Source organism: Oncorhynchus masou, chromosome 10, assembly GCF_036934945.1.
Source record: "Oncorhynchus masou masou isolate Uvic2021 chromosome 10, UVic_Omas_1.1, whole genome shotgun sequence".
Classification (NCBI taxonomy): Eukaryota; Metazoa; Chordata; class Actinopteri; order Salmoniformes; family Salmonidae; genus Oncorhynchus; species Oncorhynchus masou.
This window is the reverse complement of record NC_088221.1, coordinates 8,464,987-8,487,884: the sequence shown is the minus strand read 5'-3', so window position 1 is coordinate 8,487,884 and position 22,898 is coordinate 8,464,987. Positions and strand designations below refer to the sequence as shown.

The following is a 22,898-nucleotide window of genomic DNA, read 5'->3' as shown; positions in this document are numbered from 1 at the left end:
TTAACCCGCCAGCATTATCTCGAAAGGCATTCTGTGTTTACGCAACTTTTTTTTTACCAATACTACAGTCCAAACCAGATGTACAGTACCTTCAGAAAGAATTCATATTTTTTGATTTATTCCACATTTTGTTGTGTTAAAGTCTGAATTCAAGATGGATTACATTGTGTTTTTCTCACCCATCTACACACAATATCCCATAATGACAAAGTGAAAACATGTTTTTAGAAATACAGAAATATCTAATTTGCATAAGTATTTGTGAGTCAATACCTGTTAGAAACACCTTTGGCAGCGATCACAGCTGTGAGTCTTTCTGGGTAAATCTATAAGAGCTTTGCACAACTGGATTGTACAATATTTTCACATTATTCTATCTCTGTCAAGTTGGTTGTTGATCATTGCGAAACATCCATTTAAATCCTGCCATAGATTTTCCACCTGATTTAAGTCAAAACTGCAACTAGGACACTCAGGAACATTCAACGTCGTCTTGGTAAGCAACTACATTGTATATTTGGCTTTGCGTTTTAGGTTATTGTCCTGCTGAAAGGTGAATTTGCCTCTCAGTGTCTGTTGGAAAGCAGACTGAGCCAGGTTCCCTCTAGGATTTTGCCTGTGCTTAGCTCTAAGCCGTTTCTCTCCCCCCCAAAGTTTAGTATTTGGTCCCATATTCCTTGCACACAATGACAACATCATGCTTGTGACTCTACAAACTTGTTGGATGCATTTGCAGTTTATTTTTGTTGTTTTCTTTGGATTATGTTGTACCCAATAAGAACTAAATAGTAAATAATGTTGTGTCATTTTGGAGTCACTTTTATTGTAAGTAAGAAAAGCATCCACATTCATTGGACATTCCCATAGACTTGCCTGTAAAGAGAGGCGGTGGAGCTACCGCCCTGCTTTCACTCCTTGTTGTAGTATATTTTCACACATTTGTCCCCAGAATTTAATAGATAATCTAATGCAATTACGCAATACTTTAGTTCAGGATTTCCAAGATTATTATTTTACTTAGTACTAGAGATGTACTATAGGCTATTTAAGGTGGAAATATTGCATAGAGAACTTTTAACCACAGGTTAAAAGATCAGTGTAGTCAACATTCAGTTTTTCCTGTGTTTTGTATCATATTGTCACACCTACTCCCGCTCGACGTCGCAGGTCTACTAACCACCGGTCCTGGCAACCATCCTTACCCACACCTGCTTCCCCTTGTTACGCACACCTGGATCTCATCATCACCTTGATTAAGCTCCCTTTATTTTGTCCTCAGTAGCCTCAGTCATCAGGCAGTATTGGTTTTGGCCACGTTCAGTACGTTTCTGTTTTCTGCCTTATTCTTATCATTAAACTCACCTTCTGCACCTGCTTCCTGACTCCCAGTGTATATGTTACACATATTGTACAACAGCTGATGAAACTAACACTGTAAAAGTGTGAAAACATTGGATCAGTGTTATTTCCTCATAGTTGCTTCTTAAAAATACAATCTACACAGGACCTTCTAATCAGCAGGTTTGCATGAGCGGGAGTTCTGGATTTCCATGGTGAGATCACTATATGGTCAATTGGTTAATAGACCAATAACAAAGAGAGCTCCAAACCTTTCTGCCAATAACAGCTAGTTTTCAGTTTTCCCCTCCCCATTCAGACCACTCCCAGACAGTCCTATCAAAAATTTAGCTTGAGAAATAGTTTTCTGCCACAATGTTTTGGGGGCCCATTTTACATTAAGGTATTTAATTATTATTCAGACATTTTTTGAGATTTATAGAAAAATGGCAGTCATTTTTCTATAAATCTCAAAAAATGTCTGAATAATAATTAAATACCTTAATGTAAAATGGGCCCCCAAAACATTGTGGCAGAAAACTATTTCTCAAGCTAAATTTAGCCATTGGGCCTTTAAGATCTACTTACTGCACCACCAGTCACACTCACCTGAGCTGTGGACATCGTGATTTGGCAACTCTCTGTAGAAGAGAAGACTGTCTGTGGGGCTGTTGCCATGGAGCATGAGTCAATCTCCGACAAGGGGTCGTCAGCGGGCCCCTGGCCCTCTTCTGGCCCCTCCAGGACCTCAGTCAAAAGACTCTGGGACAGCACCTCTGAGAAGAAAGGAACTTCCTCCACCTCTGAGAAAACATCAGGCTCGGAGGCGTCTTCCAAGTCGAGGGCCAGGTCTAACTCAGGGGCCACATAAGATTCACCACCAGTGGCACATTCTTCCCCCTTTACCCCCTCCTGTTCATCACCCTCCACCCTGGGCTGAGGCTGCTCAGTGTCAGAGTCCTGTTGTAGCTCTGGGAAGAGATCTTCTTCATGGCCGCCGTTGAGCAGCAGGGGGGACCCGGGCACCGGGTAGATGTCAGTGGACCCCGAGCGCTCCTCTTCTTCATCCGAGTCAATGTGCAGCATGGCGCTGAGACGTGTGTGAGTGGGAAAGCTAGACCGCAGCTTCGGGGAGGCAGCGCCTAGAGGCCTCTCTCCGGGACCCTTGGGGGCCTCGATGGCATCCAGGCCTTCACTTAGGGACCTCTGCAGCCGTTGAGGGCCAGAGTAGGATTCGCCCTCTGTGGTTCCGCCCTCTGTACCGCTGAAGTCCCTGTAGTCTGGGACTGGATAAGCTGTGGCCCCGCCTTCCCAGGACCTCTGAGAGCCCAGAGAGCCAGTAGGGGAGGGGCCTCCAGTGACCACCCCTGGGAGTGGATGCGGCAGATCCTCGTCATCTGAAGGAGTCCCCGGGGCCCCATTATTGGGCACACCGATGATAAAGTCTAGTGAGGCCCCTGAGCATGACAGAGAGAAAAATTTATAATTTTGTAATACCTTGATTATTATTACATTACAATTCATCAGTGTGTACAGTCGTGGCCAAAAGGTTTGAGAATGAAACAAATATTAATTTTCACAAGGTCTGCTGCCTCAGTTTGTATGATGGCAATTTGCATATACTCCAGAATGTTATGAAGAGTGTTCAGATGAATTGCAATTAATGGCAAAGTCCCTCTTTGCCATGCAAATGAACTGAATCCCCCAAAAACATTTCCACTGCAATTCAGCCCTGCCACAAAAGGACCAGCTGACATCATGTCAGTGATTCTCTCGTTAACACAGGTGTGAGTGTTGACGAGGACAAGGCTGGAGATCACTCTGTCATGCTGATTGAGTTCAAATAATAGACTGGAAGCTTCAAAAGCAGGGTGGTACTTGGAATCCTTGTTCTTCCTCTGTCAATCATGGTTACCTGCAAGAAAACGTGTGCAGTCATCATTGCTTTGCACAAAAATGGCTTCACAGGCAAGGATATTTCTGCCAGTAAGATTGCACCTAAATCAACCATTTGTCGAATCATCAAGAACTTCAAGGAGAGCGGTTCAATTGTTGTGAAGAAGGCTTCAGTGCACCCAAGAAAGTCCAGCAAGCGCCAGGACCGTCTCCTAAAGTTGATTCAGCTGTGGGATCGGGGGACCACCAGTACAGAGCTTGCTCAGGAATGGCAGCAGGCAGATGTGAGTGCATTTGCACACACAGTAAGGTAAATACTTTTGGAGGATGGCCTGGTGTCAAGAAGGGCAGCAAAGAAGCCACTTCTCTCCAGGAAAAACATCAGGGACAGACTGATATTCTGCAAAAGGTACAGGGATTGGACTGCTGAGGACTGGGGTAAAGTCACTTTTTCTGAGGAATCCCCTTTCCGATTGTTTGGGGCATCCGGAAAAAAGCTTGTACGGAAAAGACAAGGTGAGCGCTTCCATCAGTCCTGTGTCATGTCAAGAGTAAAGCATTCCTGAGACCATTCATGTGTGGGGTTACTTCTCAGCCAAGGGAGTGGGCTCACTCACAATTTTGCCTAAGAACACAGCCATGAATAAAGAATGGCACCAGCACATCCTCCGAGAGCAATTTCTTCCAACCATCCAGGAACAGTTTGGTGACAAACAATGCCAGCATGATGATCCAGCATGATGGAGCACATGGAGTCCATGGAGAACAAGAGCACCTCCTCCCAGCTGCCCACTGCACTGAGGCTAGGTAACACGGTCACCACCGATAAATCCATGATTATCAAACACTTCAACAAGCATTTCTCAACGGCTGGACATGCCTTCCGCCTGGCTACTCCAACCTCGGCCAACAGATCCGCCCCCCCGCAGCTACTCGCCCAAGCCTCTCCAGGTTCTCCTTTACCCAAATCCAGATAGCAGATGTTCTGAAAGAGCTGCAAAACCTGGTCCCGTACAAATCAGCTGGGCTTGACAATCTGGACCCTCTATTTCTGAAACTATCCGCCGCCATTGTCGCAACCCCTATTACCAGCCTGTTCAACCTCTCTTTCATATCGTCTGAGATCCCCAAGGATTGGAAAGCTGCCGCAGTCATCCCCCTCTTCAAAGGGGGAGACACCCTGGACCCAAACTGTTACAGACCTATATCCATCCTGCCCTGCCTATCTAAGGTCTTCGAAAGCCAAGTCAACAAACAGGTCACTGACCATCTCGAATCACACCGTACCTTCTCCCCTGTGCAATCGGGTTTCCGAGCCGGTCACGGGTGCACCTCAGCCACGCTCAAGGTACTAAACGATATCATAACGGCCATCGATAAAAGACAGTACTGTGCAGCCATCTTCATCAACCTTGCCAAGGCTTTCGACTCTGTCAATCACCATATTCTTATCGGCAGACTCAGTAGCCTTGGTTTCTCTGATGACTGCCTTGCCTGGTTCACCAACTACTTTGCAGACAGAGTGCAGTGTGTCAAATTGGAGGGCATGCTGTCCGGTCCTCTGGCAGTCTCTATGGGGGTGCCACAGGGTTCAATTCTCGGGCCGACTCTTTTCTCTGTATATATCAATGATGTTGCTCTTGCTGCAGGCGATTCCCTGATCCACCTCTACGCAGACGACACCATTCTATATACTTCCGGCCCGTCCTTGGACACTGTGCTATCTAACCTCCAAACAAGCTTCAATGCCATACAACACTCCTTCCGTGGCCTCCAACTGCTCTTAAATGCTAGTAAAACCAAATGTATGCTTTTCAACCGTTCGCTGCCTACACCTGCACGCCTGACTAGTATCACCACCCTGGATGGTTCCGACCTTGAATATGTGGACATCTATAAGTACCTAGGTGTCTGGCTTGACTGTAAACTCTCCTTGCAGACCCATATCAAACATCTCCAATCGAAAATCAAATCCAGAATCGGCTTTCTATTCCGCAACAAAGCCTCCTTCACTCATGCCGCCAAACTTACCCTAGTAAAACTGACTATCCTACCAATCCTCGACTTCGGCGACGTCATCTACAAAATAGCTTCCAACACTCTACTCAGCAAACTGGATGCAGTTTATCACAGTGCCATCCGTTTTGTCACTAAAGCACCTTATACCACCCACCACTGCGACTTGTAGTCTCTAGTCGGCTGGCCCTCGCTCCATATTCGTCGCTAGACCCACTGGTTCCAGGTCATCTACAAGTCCATGCTAGGTAAAGCTCCGCCTTATCTCAGTTAACTGGTCACGGTGGCAACGCGCTCCAGCAGGTGTATCTCACTGATCATCACTGAAGCCAACACCTCATTTGGCCGCGTTTCGTTCCAGTTTTCTGCTGCCTGTGACTGGAACGAATTGCAGAAATCGCTGAAGTTGGAGACTTTTATCTCCCTCACCAACGTCAAACATCTGCTATCTGAGCAGCTAACCGATCGCTGCAGCTGTACATAGTCTTATCGGTAAATAGCCCACCCAATTATACCTACCTCATCTCCATACTGTTTTTATTTATTTACTTTTCTGCTCTTTTGCACATCAATAACTCTACCTGTACATGACCATCTGATCATTTATCACTCCAGTGTTAATCTGCAAAATTGTAATTATTTGCCTACCTCCTCATGCCTTTTGCACACAATGTATATAGACCCTTTTTTTCTACTGTGTTATTGACTTGTTTATTGTTTACTCAATGTGTAACTCTGTGTTGTCTGTTCACACTGCTATGCTTTATCTTGGCCAGGTCGCAGTTGCAAATGAGAACTTGTTCTCAACTAGCCTACCTGGTTAAATAAAGGTGAAATAAAAAATCAAATTAAAAAAACATAAGGCAAGTGGCTCTGAGAACAAAACATCAATATTTTGGGTCCATGGTCAGGAAACTCCCCAGACCTTAATCCCATTGAGAACTTGTGGTCAATCCTCAAGAGGCGGCTGGACAAACAAAAACCCACAAATTCTGACAAACTCCAAGCATTGATTATGCAAGAATAGGCTGCCATCAGTCAGGATGTGGCCCAGAAATTAATTGATAGCATGCCAGGGCGGATTGCAGAGGTCTTGAAAAAGAAGGGTCAACACTGCAAATATTGACTCTTTGCATCAACTTCATGTAATTGTCAATAAAAGCCTTTGACACTCATGAAATGCTTGCAATTATACTTCAGTACTCCATAGTAACATCTGACAAAAATATCTAAAGACACTGAAGCAGCAAACTTTGTGGAAATTAATATTTGTGTCATTCTCAAAACTTTTGGCCACAACTGTACTTTAATATAGTTGTTAAACACAATACATTAAAAGGTAATGGTCCTCACCGTCAGGTCCAGTGGATGTAAGCTCCACTTTGAACTGCATCTGGCCACTCACATGCTCAGTGGGCAACCGTCGACACAGAGAGAAGCTCAGAGGCTGGACACTGAAAACAGACAGATGGACGAACATACAAAACAACCAAAGGCAATCACTCAACTGTAGTGAACAGGCAATGATAAAGTACAGTGAACAATCAACAATTATGAACATGGGTATACTTGAGTGTCAGTAAGAACACCTACACTACCAGTCAAATGTTTTAGAACACCTACTCATTCTTTATTTTATTTTTTACTATTTTCTACATTGTAGAATAATAGTGAAGACATCAAAACTGTAATATAAAACATATGGAATCATGTTGTATCCAAAAAAGTGTTAAAGAAATTCAAAATATATTTATATTTGAGATTCTTCAAATAGGGTGAAGGAAAAGCAGCAAACACGTGCTCAGCATATGTACAAGCTCCTTCAAGACTGTTGGAAAAGCATTCCAGGTTGAGAGCATGCCAAGAGTGTGCAAAGCTGTCATCAAGGCAAAGGGCAGCTTATTTGAAGAATCTCAAATATATTTAGATTTGTTTAACACTATTTTGGTTATAACATGATTCCATACAGTGGGGAGAACAAGTATTTGAAACACTGCCGATTTTGCAGGTTTTCCTACTTACACAGCATGTAGAGGTCTGTAATTTTTATCATAGGTACACTTCAACTGTTTGAGACGGAATCTAAAACAAAAAATCACATTGTATTATTTTTAAGTAATTAATTAGCATTTTATTGCATGACATAAGTATTTGATCACCTACCAACCAGTACGAATTCCGGCTCTCACAGACCTGTTAGTTTTTCTTTAAGAAGCCCTCCTGTTCTCCACTCATTACCTGTGTTAACTGCACCTGTTTGAACTCGTTACCTGTATAAAAGACACCTGTCCACACACTCAAACAGAATCCAACCATTCCACAATGGCCAAGACCAGAGAGCTGTGTAAGGACATCAGGGATAAAATTGTAGACCTGCACAAGGCTGGGATGGGCTACAGGACAATAGGCAAGCAGCTTGGTGAGAAGGCAACAACTGTTGGCGCAATTATTAGAAAATGGAAGAAGTTCAAGATGACGGTCAATCACCCTTGGTCTGAGGCTCCATGCAAGATCTCACCTCGTGGGGCATCAATGATCATGAGGAAGGTGAGGGATCAGCCCAGAACTACACAGCAGGACCTGGTCGATGACCTGAAGAGAGCTGGGACCACAGTCTCAAAGAAAACCATTAGTAACACCCATGCCGTCATGGATTAAAATCCTGCAGCGCACGCAAGGTCCCCCTGCTCAAGCCAGTGCATGTCCAGGCCCGTCTGAAGTTTGCCAATGACCATCTGAATGATCCAGAGGAGGAATGGGAGAAGGTCATGTGGTCTGATGAGACAAAAATAGAGCTTTTTGGTCTAAATTCCACTCGCCGTGTTTGGAGGAAGAAGAAGGATGAGTACAACCCCAAGAACACCATCCCAACCGTGAAGCACGGAAGTGGACATCATTCTTTGGGGATGCTTTTCTGCAAAGGGGACAGGACGACTGCACCGGGGGGAGGATGGAAGGGGCCATGTAAGAGCATTGAAGATGGGTCGTGGCTGGGTCTTCCAGCATGACAACGACCAGAAACACACAGCCAAGGCAACTAAGGAATGGCTCCGTAAGAAGCATCTCAAGGCCTTGGAGTGGCCTAGCCAGTTTCCAGACCTGAACCCAATAGAAAATCTTTGGAGGGAGCTGAAAGTCCGCATTGCCCAGCGACAGCCGAAACCTGAAGGATCTGGAGTAGGTCTGTATGGAGGAGTGGGCCAAAATCCCTGTGAAAACCAGGTCAAGAACTACAGGACCAAATATTGAGTTCTGCTTTTCTGATGTATCAAATACTTATGTCATGCAATAAAATGCAAATTAATTACTTAAAAATCATACAATGTGGTTTTCTGGAATTTTGTTTTAGATTCCGTCTCTCAGTTGAAGTGTACCTATGATAAAAATTACAGACCTCTACATGCTTTGTAAGTAGGAAAACCTGCAAAATCGGCAGTGTATCAAATACTTGTTCTCCCCACTGTATGTGTTATTTCATAGTTTTGATGTCTTCACTATTATTCTACAATGTAGAAAATAGTAAAAATAAAGAAAAACCTTTGAGGTGGTGTTCTAAAACTTTGATCGGTAGTGTATGCATGGGTGCGTCTGTTTGCCATTTTACCTACCCAGGTATCTTCTCAATCAGCCTCTGGACAGGAATAGTCAGCTGACCAAGGAAGCGCTTGATGATTGGTCGACTTTTGGCAAACTTGTCCTTCACCTCGATGTTCAGAATATCTGTCATCAGTGCTACGAAAGTGTATTTCTACAGAGGGAGGGAGACACAGACTGTTAGAACATGTTTCTATGAGCTGGCTTTTTCCAAAAATATATATTTTTAATGGTTAACAAGAAGTGAATTGCGGCTATCAAGGGTTCAGGTCCAATTTAAGTGGACAGCAACTTAATCAGAATTCTGAAGTTCAGCATGACAGTGGACAGCGACCATCTGAGACGCCAAGCGAGACACAAAAAGGGAAAGCCTTGCTCGGCTCCCCATTAACTCTTTATTTGGAAGACTAGGGATGGGCAACCCCAAAAGGTTAGCGGATGCATGTGTGGGTATGGATGTGGATACGCAGACCCGCAAGCCACAGCAGCCCCTCATGAGGAGTTCAGATTGTGTGCCCCCCACCCCTATCAAATTTACCAATCCCTGACCTAGTCTCTTCAGCCATATTGATTTCAAATGTCTAACCTTCACAATTTTGTAAATAATAGGGAATATAGATCACCTCTCCGTGCCACTTAGGGTTGGTGGTGTTGGCGATGATGGCGGAGCGTCTCTCCTGTCCATGGTGGCTGAAGGTGGGGAAGCCGCTCCTCTTCCCAGGGTGGATGGACATCTTCAGGTAGGGATCCGGGTTGAAGAACATTCCCTTCTTCAGCCCCACCGCACGCATATCTACACAGAGGAAGATTATCATCACATCAGGGGATGTATGTATCAACAGTATCAGAGTAGGAGTGCTGAGTCAGGATTGGTTTAGTCTTTTAGAGAACAATAAATGAGACTATATGGACAGGGGACCTGATCATAGATCCAAATTCCGACTCTGAGACTCTTATACATACAGTACGGCCCCAGGTCCTTCACTGAGCATTGTCTAAGGCTTTGACAAAACAAAATTGGAGGCTAAACTGCCAACCAGAGGGGGCTAGTGGGTGGAGATAGAAGAGGACGGGCTTTGATGCCATTCCATTTATTCCATTCCAGCCATTACAATGAGCCCATCTTCTAATATCTCCACCAAACATATCCTCTCTGCAAATGCATTGATGAAGGTTGTGAAACAGCAACACATTGGCAGTAGACATTATGTTTATCTTTTTTGGTTTTTTTTTAACTTTCCAAAATTAAGATGCCAAGCCGTTTCAATAATGACTTTTATCTGCAACTATATCATCATACACGTTTAGCCAAGTCCAATTTCTTGTCAATGTCACAAGCCAGGGAAACCAAAGAGCACCTTACTATATGAACTAGTATTGCAATTGGAGCGCGAACAGAACCTACTTCTTTTTCACACATTTTCTGAGGTTTATTGCAAAGGAAGGATGATATACATATATGCAAAGTTAGAACCTCTTATTTTCAAGTGGGAATAACACATGAGGAGGAATAAAAGGTCAAATAAAGTGGTAGATTAATATGATTCATCTTATTGATAAGATTTATCAATAAGTGACAAAAGCAATCTGCTGCCAAAACGTTGACAATCTTCTACTAAATAATTTGAAATGGAACTATAGTGTGTGCACCTTTTCTAAGACAGAGTCAATGAGGACATTTACTTGGTTTTAGCCAAACCACACCTCACCTGTTAAAGTAAAGCTGATTAGTTTGCGAGGATGATCTGTGGATGACTGCCCCTCACTTTGACCTTCTCCCTGAGAGACACAGAGAAGTTGTATAAACATGATAACAGTCGTAAAACACACACACACGCACACACACACACACACACGCACACACCAGGACTCCAGGGTTCTTCACAGTGATGCAGGGGGTGGTTGCTCTCAGGGCTCCACTGACACCGTGGTAGTACTTGAAGCAGATCTTGGTCTCAGCTAGAGGGAAATAGAAAGATTCATGATATGAACACAACTTCTCTTTTCCTCTCCTCTCCAACTCTTTTGCTGGCTGAATCTCAATTGTGAGACATGACTTCTAATCTTGCTTGTTAAGAGGGTAGTATGTACAGAGTAATGCAAACATCTTGCTCACAATTACTTGTATTCACATGTATTACAGAACTAATAATTCAATTAAAAGTAGTGTACTATGTAATTGCAGTGTAATTACCTTTCCAGTAGTTAACCATGAAATAATGGCCCTATGGGCCTTGCTCAAAAGTAGTGCACTACATAAGGAATAGGGTGCCATTTGGAACAAAAACCTGTTAATTAAGCTTTGCCTCTCCCCCTTTGTTAATCTCATCACATTGGACTGCACTTTTTGCTCAAAGACATTTTGAAGCTTCAATTCCACATCATACTTGATCATATTAAAGCTTTCTTTCCTTCACTCCCTCTCCTCTCGTTTTCTCTCCTCCCACTCACCATCCATGAAGTAAGGACCAGGCTCCAGTCTCCAGACAATCTGACCCCTCTGTGTCCCATTCACACCGCGATTCTTACAGTCCCACACATTAGATGGGCTGGTCTCATCTGAGCCGGCCAGGGAACAAAAAAGCTTTGTCAGACACTCAGTTTGTGTGTTTGGTTCTAAATGAGTAAAAACATGCATGTTTTGTGATCTATAAAGACGTGAGAGTGACAGACAAAATGTTTAATTATTGAAAAACTAGAAAATGGTGGACCCCAATGAACACTATAATGTTACAGTCAGATATTTATTGAACAGCACATATCTACACTCCACATTGCAGCCTTATCATAACTCTTGTTCCATGTAAACTCAGCAAAAAAACAAGTGTCCTCTCACTGTCAACCCTCGTTTATTTTCAGCAAACTTAACATGCGTAAATATATGTATGAACATAAGTTTCAACAACAGACAAACTGAACAAGTTCCACAGACATGTGACTAACAGAAATTGAATAATGTGTCCCTGAACAAAGGGGGGGGGGGGGTCAAAATCAAAAGTAACAGTCAATGCAGCTGGAGGCCACACCAGATACTAAGTACTGCAGTGCATCTCCTCCTCATGGACTGCACCAGATTTGCCAGTTATTGCTGTGAGATGTTACCCCACACTTCCACCAAGGCACCTGCAAGTTCCCGGACATTCCTGGGGGGTTGGCCTGAGCTCTCACCCGCCGATCCAACAGGTCCCAGACGTGCCCAATGGGATTGAGATCTGGGCTCTACGCTGGCCATGGCACAACACTGACATTCCCGTCTTGCAGGAAATCACGCACAGAACGAGCAGTATGGCTGGTGGAATTGTCATGCTGGAGGGTCATGTCAGGATGAGCCTGCAGGAAGGGTACCACATGAGGGAGGAGGATGTCTTCCCTGTAACGCACAGCATTGAAATTGCCTGCAATGACAACAAGCTCTGTCCAATGATGCTGTGACACACCACCCCAGACCATGACGGACCCTCCACCTCCAAATCGATCCCGCTCCAGAGTACAGGAGTAACGCTCATTCCTTTAACGATAAATGCGAATCCGACTATCACCCCTGTCTGAGACAAAACCGCGATTCGTCTGAGAAGAGCACTTTTTGCCAGTCCTGTCTAGTCCAGCGACGGTGGGTTTGTGACGTGGTTGGCCTACAAGCCCTCAGTCCAGCGTCTCTCAGTCTATTGCGGATAGTCTGAGCACTGATGGAGGGATTGTGGTTTCCTGGTAGTTGCTGCCATACTGTGCCTGTCCCGCAGATGTGATGTTCGAATGTACCGATCCTGTGCAGGTGTTGTTACACGTGGTCTGCCTCTGCGAGGACGATCAGCTGTCTCTCCTGTCTCCCTGTAGCGCTGTCTTAGATGTCTCCACAGTACGGACATTGTAATGTATTGCCCTGGCCACATCTGTAGTCCTTTTGCAACATGCCTAAGGCATGGTCACGCAGATGAGCTGGGACCCTGGGCATCTTCTCTTTTGGTGTTTTTCAGTAGTAGAAAGGCATCTTTCATGTCCTAAGGTTTCATAACTGACCTTAATTGCCTACTATCTGTAAGCTGTTAGTGTCTTAACGACCATTCCACAGGTGCATGTTCATTAATTGTTTATTGAACAAGCAAGGGAATCAGTGTTAAACCCGTTACAATTAAGATATTTAGATTTTTACGATTGATCTTTGACAGGGTCCTGAAAAAGGGAAGTTTCTTTTTTCCCCCCTGAGTTTATAATGTCTGTTTTGCTCTATACCATAACCTTAGATACGTCAAACTTCAGACAATTATCCTTTAATTCGTAAATGTAGTGCCTAAAATACATTCTCTACAACCTCTAACACAAAGGACAAGAAATTGCAACCTCCCACAGTGTTAAAACCGAGGGAATTCCGCTGTACGTAGCACTTTCACGTCAGGCTGAACTGAACAAGCACGAAGCAGCATGATGTGGGGGAAAAGATGGAGGAGAGAGGGAGGAGGAGGAGAGATATCATTGAATGTCTGCTTAGTTGTGGAAAGTGGGAAAGCACGCTGCACCCTGGGGGGATTAATACCCTGACGCTAGTAATGAAGTGCATGATAGCTTTGTGATCGATAGCTAGAGGGATCCCTGCATGGATTGCCTTCTCTGCTTACTCCCTCCCTCTCATATTTTCACCTGACAGGGATGATTGGGATCTCTCTTCCTTAAAGGAGGAAATCCAGACAGGTCAAGGGGCAGGTGGATAGAGGATTCAGAAGCTTCTGGAGGTTGACTGACTCGTCCCACAGCCAATTGTTATATTGGTAAACTGGTAAATTAGTATTAGAGAGGAGTCTTAGACAAGCCTAATGTGGTTGCTTATAGTTTGTGTTAGATAAATACTATTTAGTTTGTTGCCTGAAAGTATTTAGTGGGCATGTATGCTCGCATGGAGCCAAATTGGTTATACTGTAGGTTCAAAACAATATGTGGTTCATTTATATGAATAAATATTAAAAAGTTGGAGAAGTTGTTTTTTCACTGCAATATTTCACAAGGAGCCTTATACAGTGTGCCGCTTAATATATAATGAACAAAAATATTAACGCAACAAATTCAAAGATCTTACTGAGTTACAGTTCATTAGGACATCAGTCAATTTAAATGAATTCATTAGGCCCTAATCTATGGATTTCACATGACTGGGAATACAGATATGCATCCTCACAATGGGCCTCAGGATCTTTTCAAGATATTTCTGTGCATTCAAACTGCAACTGTGTTCATTGTCTGTAGCTTATGCCTGCCCATACCATAACCCCACCACCATCACGAGGCACTCATAGTTCCGGCGCCGACAGAGATGGCCGCCTCGCTTCGCGTTCCTAGGAAACTATGCAGTTTTTTGTTTTTTTTACGTGTTATTTCTTACATTAGTACCCCAGGTCATCGTAGGTTTCATTACATACAGTCGAGAAGAACTACTGAATATAAGATCAGCATCAACTCACCATCAGTACGACCAAGAATATGACTTTCACGAAGCGGATCCTGTGTTCTGCCTTTCAACCAGGACAACGGAATGGATCCCAGCCGGCGACCAGCCGGCAAAAAAACGACTTCGTAAAAGAGGGAAACGAGGCGGTCTTCTGGTCAGACTACGTAGACGGGCACATCGTGCCCCACTTCCTAGCATTCTTCTCGCCAATGTCCAGTCTCTTGACAACAAGGTTGATGAAATCCGAGCAAGGGTAGCATTCCAGAGGGACATCAGAGACTGTAACGTTCTTTGCTTCACGGAAACATGGCTCACTGGAGAGATACTTTCGGTGGCGGTGCAGCCAGCGGGTTTCTCCACGCATCGCGCCGACAGAAACAAACACCTTTCTGGTAAGAAGAGTGGTGGGGGCGTATGCCTTATGGCTAACGAGACGTGGTGTGATCACAGAAACATACAGGAACTCAAATCCTTCTGTTCACTTGATTTAGAATTCCTCACAATCAAATGTAGACCGCATTATCTACCAAGAGAATTCTCTTCGATTATAATCACAGCCGTATATATTCCCCCCCAAGCAGACACATCAATGGCTCTGAACAAACTTTATTTGACTCTTTGCAAACTGGAATCCATACATCCTGAGGCTGCATTCATTGTAGCTGGGGATTTTAACAAGGCTAATCTGAAAACAAGACTCCCTAAAATGTATCAGCATATCGATTGCGCCACCGAGACCCTGGGTCTCGACCCCGCCCTGTGCAACTGGGTACTGAACTTCCTGACGGGCCGCCCCCAGGTGGTGAGGGTAGGCAACAACATCTCCACCCCGCTGATCCTCAACACTGGGGCCCCACAAGGGTGCGTTCTGAGCCCTCTCCTGTACACCCTGTTCACCCACGACTGCGTGGCAACGCACGCCTCCAACTCAATCATCAAGTTTGCGGACGACACAACGGTGGTAGGCTTGATTACCAACAACGACGAGACGGCCTACAGGGAGGAGGTGAGGGCCCTCGGAGTGTGGTGTCAGGACAATAACCTCACACTCAACGTCAACAAAACTAAGGAGATGATTGTGGACTTCAGGAAACAGCAGAGGGAACACCCCCCTATCCACATCGATGGAACAGCAGTGGAGAGGGTAGTAAGTTTTAAGTTCCTCGGCATACACATCACAGCCAAACTGAATTGGTCCACTCACACAGACAGCATCGTGAAGAAGGCGCAGCAGCGCCTCTTCAACCTCAGGAGGCTGAAGAAATTCGGCTTGTCACCAAAAGCACTCACAAACTTCTACAGATGCACAATCGAGAGCATCCTGTCGGGCTGTATCACCGCCTGATATGGCAACTGCTCCGCCCACAACCGTAAGGCTCTCCAGAGTGTAGTGAGGTCTGCACAACGTATCACCGGGGGCAAACTACCTGCCCTCCAGGACACCTACACCACCCGATGTTACAGGAAGGCCATAAAGATCATCAAGGACAACACCCACCCGAGCCACTGCCTGTTCACCCCGCTATCATCCAGAAGGCAAGGTCAGTACAGGTGCATCAAAGCTGGGACCGAGAGACTGAAAAACAGCTTCTATCTCAAGGCCATCAGACTGTTAAACAGCAACCACTAACATTGAGTGGCTGCTGCCAACACACTGACTCAACTCCAGCCAATTTAATAATGGGAATTGATGGGAAGGATGTAAAATATATCACTAGCCACTTTAAACAATGCTACCTAATATAATGTTTACATACCCTACATTATTCATCTCATATGTATATGTATATACTGTACTCTATCATCAACTGCATCCTTATGTAATACATGTATCACTAGCCACTTAACTTTTCCACCTTGTTTACATACTCATCTCATATGTATATACTGTACTCGATAACATCTACTGTATCTTGCCTATGCTTCCAATTAGTTTTGGAATTGTTAGTTAGATTACTTGTTGGTTATTACTGCATTGTCGGAACTGGAAGCACAAGCATTTCGCTACACTCGCATTAACATCTGCTAACCATGTGTATGTGACAAATAAATTTGATTTGATGTTCACAAACGTTGACATCAGCAAACCGCTTGCCCACACGATGCCATACAAGTGGTCTGCGGTTGTGAGGCTGATTGGACGTACTGCCAAATTCTCTAATAAAAACGGAGGCTTATGATAGAGAGATTAACATTCAATCCTCTGGCAATAGCTCTGGTGGACATTCCTGCAATCAGCATGCCAATTGCAAGCTCTCTCAAAACTTGAGATATCTGTGGCATTGTGTTGTGTGATAAAACTGCACATTTTAGAGTGGTCTTTTATTGTCCGCAGCATAAGGTGCACCTGTGTAATGATCATGCTGTTTAATCAGTGTATTGATATGCCACACCTGTCAGGTGGATGGTTTATATTTGCAATGGAGAAAGGCTCAGTAACAAGGATGTTAACTGCATATGGAAAAATTCTGGGAATCATTATTTTCAGCTCATGAAACATGGGACCAACAATTTACATGTTGCGTTCATATTTTTGTTGGGTGTGGTTTACAATCAAAATCCTGACTCTAAGCAGGGCTATTAAACAGTGCATTTGGAAAGTTTTTTAAACACCTAGACTTTTTACACATTGTGTTAGGTTACAGTCTTATTCTAAAATATATTAAATAGATTTTTTTCCACCTCAATCTACACGCAACACCCCATAATGACAAAGCAAAAACAGTTTTTGAAAATGTATAAAAACTTAAAAACAGAAATACCTTATTTACATAAATATTCAGACCCATTACTATGACACTCGAAATTGAGCTCAGGTGCATCTTGTTTCCATTTATTATCCTTGAGATGTTTCTAAAACTTGATTGGAGTCCATCTGTGGTAAATTTAATTGATTGGACATGAATTGGAAAGAAACAAACCTGTCTATATAAAGGTCCCACAGTTGACAGTGAATGTCAGAGCAAAAACCAAGCCAGGAGGTTGAAATAATTGTCCATAGAGCACCAAGCCAAGGATTGTGTCGAGGCACAGATCTGGGGAAGGGTACCAAAAAATGCCTGCAGAATTCAAGGTCCCGAAGAACACAGTGGCCTCATCATTATTAAACAAAAGAAGCCTGGAACCAGTGTAATGTACTTAAGTCGTTTTTTGGCGTATCTGTACTTTACATTTACATTTTTGACAACTTTTACTTTACTACATTCCTAAAGAAATTATGTACTTTTTACTCTATACATCTTCCCTAACACCCAAAAGTTGTGTTTACATTTTGATTGCTTACCAGGACAGACAATTGTATAATTCACACACGTATGAAGAGAACATCCCTGGTCATCCCAACTGCATCTGATCTGGCAGACTCACTAAACACATGCTGCATTTGAAAATTATGTCAGAGTGGAGCGTGCCCCTGGCTATCCGTAATTTAAAAAATACAAGAAAATGGTCCTGTCTGGTTTGCTTAATATAAAGAATTTGAAATGATTTATACTTTTGATATTTAAGTATATTTGAGCAATTACACTTACTTTTGAAAGGTAAGTATATTTAAAACCAAATACCTTGACTTGAACCAAATAATTCACTTGAGTCATTTTCTAATGATGCGGTATCTATACTTTTACTCAAAACCTGCTCCAGAGTGCTGAGGACCTCAGACTGGGGTGAAGATTAATCTTCCGCCAGGACAACGGCCCTAAGCACACAGTTAAGACAACGCAGGAGTGGCTTCAGGACAAGTCTCTGAATGTCCTTGACTGGTCCAGCCAGAGCCCGGACTTGAACCCGATCGATCATACATCTCTGGAAATAGCTGTGCAGCAACACTCCCTATCCAACCTGACAGAGCTTGAGAGGATCTGCAGAGAAGAATGGGAGAAACTGCAAAATATAGGTGTACCAAGCTTGTAGCGTCATACCCAAGACGAGGAGACTGTAATCACTGCCAAAGGTGCTTCAACAAAGTATTGAGTTGGGTCTAAAATACTTATGTAAATGTGATATTTTATTTGATACATTAGTAAAAATAACTAAAAACCTGATTTTGCTTTCTCATTATGGGGTATTGTGTGTAGATTGATGGGGGGGGGACAATTGAATCAATTTTTGACTAAGACTGTAACAGAACAAAATGTGGAAAAAGTAAAGAGGTCTGAAATTTTTTCGAATGCACTGTATTGGAGACCACCCAGGATAGTCTAGGTGTATATGATATGTGGTGGTCCAAGTCAGATGTATGTGTTGACTCAGGCTTCCCTTCTGTGGAACTTCAACAGCTCCAATTTCATTATTTACTCTGTAGTCTCCTGCACCAGAGACATGCATTTCTCAACTCTACATAACTTGCTAGAATCAGCAAGTCCTACACAACAGCTTGGATCAGTCAGATCAATAGTATTAGTTAAAAAGTTTGCCTTGTCAGTCCAAATCAAAGAAACATTATTACAATAAAGAAAAAGTTAGCATTTATTTAAACCTTTAATTCAATGCTCCACAAGTAGCTGGATAAGGTAAACTCGTGTTCTACCTTATTCTGGCGGGGTACCCCTGGGGTTGACCATTGTTGTTTACACCTGTACTAACACAACTGATTCATTTAATCAAGGGCTATATCATTAGTTGAATAAGATTGTTGTACTGGACTACAACAAAACTATGTATCCCTGGGGGCAACCAGTTCATGTGTTCTACTTTAAACGTTCCTAGTTATTAACTACCATTGTGAAATGAGCATGCTGAGTGTCTCACCGATGTGGTAGAGGCCAATCCAGTCGGTGGCATCCACCTCCTCCTTGATGTCCCAGGAGATGACCAGGTTCTCGCCCCTACCCAGCGTGAACTCCAGCGTGGACGCCGTCAGCGACGAGCGGCTCTGCGATGTCACCAGGTCCGTGTCACTGTTGGCCCTCGGGAGGCCAATGGGGCTACTCACCACGGAAGCCATGTCCCCAGCGGCGCCACCGCGCTCTGCCAGGCTCCGAAGGTTCTCCGGGCTGAGTGTGTGTCGCAGGTGCGGGCTGCGCCTCCGAGGCGCTGACAGGTGCTCCCGTCCCAAGTGTCCGGACAATCCATGTGCATTGTGGGGGTGGGCCGTGTGGGGATGGTTACGGGTCCTTGGAAGGACCGCTGTGGCAAGTGAGGGTCGCATGGTGTCTGCGGGGGAAAGGCCAAAGCAGGAAGTTTGGAGTTGTTGTTACAGGAGCTGGCAAAAGGTTGGTGGGGATTAGATAACCGGAAACCCTTGGTCTTAGTGGTTGGGTTACGCTTCAAAGATGCGGTCTACCTCACTTAACTATGGTAGATTGCTACAGCTTTAGCTTTCAGATGGTGGTGTTAATAATGTTTCATGTGGAGGCTGCAGAAGTTATCCTTCCATAAAAGCTCTGTACTGCACTGTGCTGTACCTAATGTTCAAGCCCTCTCTGGCCAACGTAAAAAAAATATTTTTCCTGGAGTGCAGTGAACAATAATCCAGGAGCAAAGACAGGTGGAAGACAGCCAGCGTTGTCCACTCTGCTACCTTACGCTGTCCAACAAGCAACGGTCGAGACAGAGAGCCCAAGACTAGGAAAGAGAAGACAAAATGGAGAGGAAAATGGAGGGACAGGGGCAGACAGACGAAGTGAAACAAAGAACAAAACGTCAGTACTCTTAACCGATGCACTGCATGCACAGCAAAAACAATGAACACTGGACAACTCTCATCGAAATGCAATCACGAGATCCCTGAACAAGCATTTGTCACCACCAGACTGCGATGTGGTGTCACAGAACCAGTCACCAATGCATTTATAGTACATTGCCACCTAGGCCTAGCCATTCTAATTTACACACCGAGTGATTCTCTCTTTCCTAATCAACATTACAAATGAATGACCAAATTACATCAGGAAAGCTGGGTTAAGGCGAAACTGCTGATTGTTTCATCTCTCCTTCTAAATGAAATGCATGCAAATGACCAAATCTAAAACAGGATTTATTGTATTAGAGACACGTTTCCATAACAACAACAACGTCCCAATGTACTGTTTTGAGAACTGATTGTCCTCCTCTCTCTCTTACTGTGACTCTTTCCCTCTCTCCCGCCGTGCTTTGTAGAGTCTGTCAGATTGACTGCCCCAGAAAAAGGAAGTGGAGATCCAGCAGAGAAAGGGAGCTGTAACTGCCTCCCAGGAAGATCTTAAATCAGCAAAGGTGTCTGGGGGATATCAGGGGGACGACTGTCTGATTGGCTGTCCGATTCTGAACCACAACTGTTTAGTATGAAAAGGGAGACATGTGACGTTATGATTCAATAGGAGCTTATTTTAGATGTGCTGAGCAACAACCAAGGCATTTTGGAAGATTAGCTATAATTTGAGCTAATGCTAGCACCAGTAATTTCTGATTTGGGATGATCTATGCTGGGATCATCTCATCGTCTGTTCAGCACTATTATAACCAACTAAGCTGTTGTGGGTGCGGACCATTACACAGTACTGTAGCTCCTTGGTAAATTGAAATGATGATCTCTGTTGAACCAATTTACAGTACATTAGCAAAAGTATGTGGACACATGCTTGTCGAACATCTCATTCCAAAATCATGGGCATTGACATGGAGTTGGTCCCACCTATGCTGCTATAACAGCCTTCACTCTTCTAGGAAGGCTTTCCACTAGATGTTGAAGCATTGCTTCAGAAAATTGGAACGGAAATGGCGCCACACCAAACTGGAAGTCTTCTGACTAGCTTGGGAAGACAGTACCCTGCAGTATCGAAGAGCCCTTACTGCTGCTCGATCATCCTATTTTTCCAACTTAATTGAGGAAAATAAGAACAATACGAAATGTATTTTTGATACTGTCGCAAAGATAACTAAAAAGCAGCGTTCCCCAAGTGAGGATGGCTTTCACTTCAGCAGTAATAAATTAATGAACTTCTTTGAGGAAAAGATCATGAATATTAGAAAGCAAATTACGGACTCCTCTTTAAATCTGCATATTCCTTCAAAGCTCAGTTGTCCTGAGTCTGCACAACTCTGCCAGGACGTAGGATCAAGAGAGACACACAAGTGTTTTAGTACTATATCTCTTGACACAATGATTAAAATAATCATGGCCTCTAAACCTTCAAGCTGCATACTGGACCCTATTCCAACTAAACTACTGAAAGAGCTGCTTCCTGTGCTTGGCCCTCCTATGTTGAACATAATAAACGGCTCTCTATCCACCGGATGTGTACCAAACTCACTAAAAGTGGCAGTAATAAAGCCTCTCTTGAAAAAGCCAAACCTTGACCCAGAAAATATTTTTTTTAAACTGTCGGCCTATATTGAATCTTCTATTCCTCAAAAAAATTAGAAAAGGCTGTTGCGCAGCAACTCCCTGCCTTCCTGAAGACAAACAATGTATACGAAATGCTTCAGTCTGGTTTTAGACACCATCAAAGCACTGAGACTGCACTTGTGAAGGTGATCTTTTAATGGTATCAGACCAAGGCTCTGCATCTGACCTCGTGCTCGTAGACCTCAGTGCTGCTTTTGATACCATCGATCACCACATTCTTTTGGAGAGATTGGAAACCCAAATTGGTCTACACGGACAAGTTCTGGCCTGGTTTAGATCTTATCTGTCGGAAAGATAGTTGGTCTCTGTGAATGGTTTGTCCTCTGACAAATCAACTGTAAATGTCGGTGTTCCTCAAGGTTCCGTTTTAGGACCACTATTGTTTTCACTATATATTTTACCTCTTGGGGATGTAATTCGAAAACATAATGTTAACTTTCACAGCTATGCGGATCACACACAGCTGTACATTTCAATGAAACATGGTGAAGCCCCCAAATTACCCTTGCTTAGAAGCCTGTGTTTCAGACAAAATGAAGTGGATGGCTGCAAAATTTCTACTTTTAAACTCGGACAAAACAGAGATGCTTGTTCTAGGTCCCAAGAAACAAAGAGATCTTCTGTTGAATCTGTCAATTACTCTTAAATGGTTGTACAGTCATCTCAAATAAAACTGAAGGACCTCTGCGTTACTCTGGACCCTGATCTCTCTTTTGACGAACATATCAAGACTGTTTCAAGGACAGCTTTTTTCCATCTACGTAACATTGCAAAAATCCAAAACTTTCTGTCCAAAAATGATGTAGAAATATGTATCCATACTTTTGTTACTTCTAGGTTAGACTACTGCAATGCTCTACTTTCCGGCTACCCGGATAAAGCACTAAATAAACTTCAGTTAGTGCTAAATACGGCTGCTAGAATCCTGACTAGAACCAAAATATTTCATAATATTACTCCAGTGCTAGCCTCCCTACACTGGCTTCCTGTCAAGGCAAGGGCTGATTTCAAGGTTTTACTGCTAACCTACAAAGCATTACATGGGCTTGCTCCTACCCATCTCTTTGATTTGGTCCTGCCGTACATACCTACACGTTTGCTACACTCACAAGACGCAGGCCTCCTAATAATCCCTAGAATTTCTAAGCAAACAGCGGGAGGCAGGGCTTTCTCCTATAGAGCTCAATTTTTATGGAAGGTTCTGCCTACCCATGAGAGAGACGCAAACTCGGTCTCAACCTTTAAGTCTTTACTGAAGACTCATCTCTTCAGTGGGTCATATGATTGAGT

At 43.7% G+C, this 22,898-nt stretch overlaps 1 protein-coding gene across 3 annotated transcripts in view; it reads right to left on the bottom strand.

Moving 5' to 3' along the window:
- hecw2a (HECT, C2 and WW domain containing E3 ubiquitin protein ligase 2a) overlaps window positions 1-22,898 on the bottom strand; it is a 50,463-nt gene that overhangs the window by 17,940 nt on the left and 9,625 nt on the right. For 2 of the 3 annotated variants that reach the window (XM_064975748.1, XM_064975750.1), the window contains exons 2-9: window positions 19,031-19,846; window positions 11,296-11,403; window positions 10,709-10,803; window positions 10,554-10,623; window positions 9,468-9,637; window positions 8,859-8,998; window positions 6,604-6,704; window positions 1,948-2,795 (exon numbers count right to left, since the gene is read on the bottom strand). In XM_064975748.1, coding sequence (XP_064831820.1) covers window positions 1,948-2,795; window positions 6,604-6,704; window positions 8,859-8,998; window positions 9,468-9,637; window positions 10,554-10,623; window positions 10,709-10,803; window positions 11,296-11,403; window positions 19,031-19,430 — 1,932 coding nt within the window. In that variant the 5' untranslated portion in view covers window positions 19,431-19,846. The remainder of the gene's footprint in view (window positions 1-1,947; window positions 2,796-6,603; window positions 6,705-8,858; window positions 8,999-9,467; window positions 9,638-10,553; window positions 10,624-10,708; window positions 10,804-11,295; window positions 11,404-19,030; window positions 19,847-22,898) is intronic. The other variant, XM_064975749.1, reaches the window with a different exon arrangement.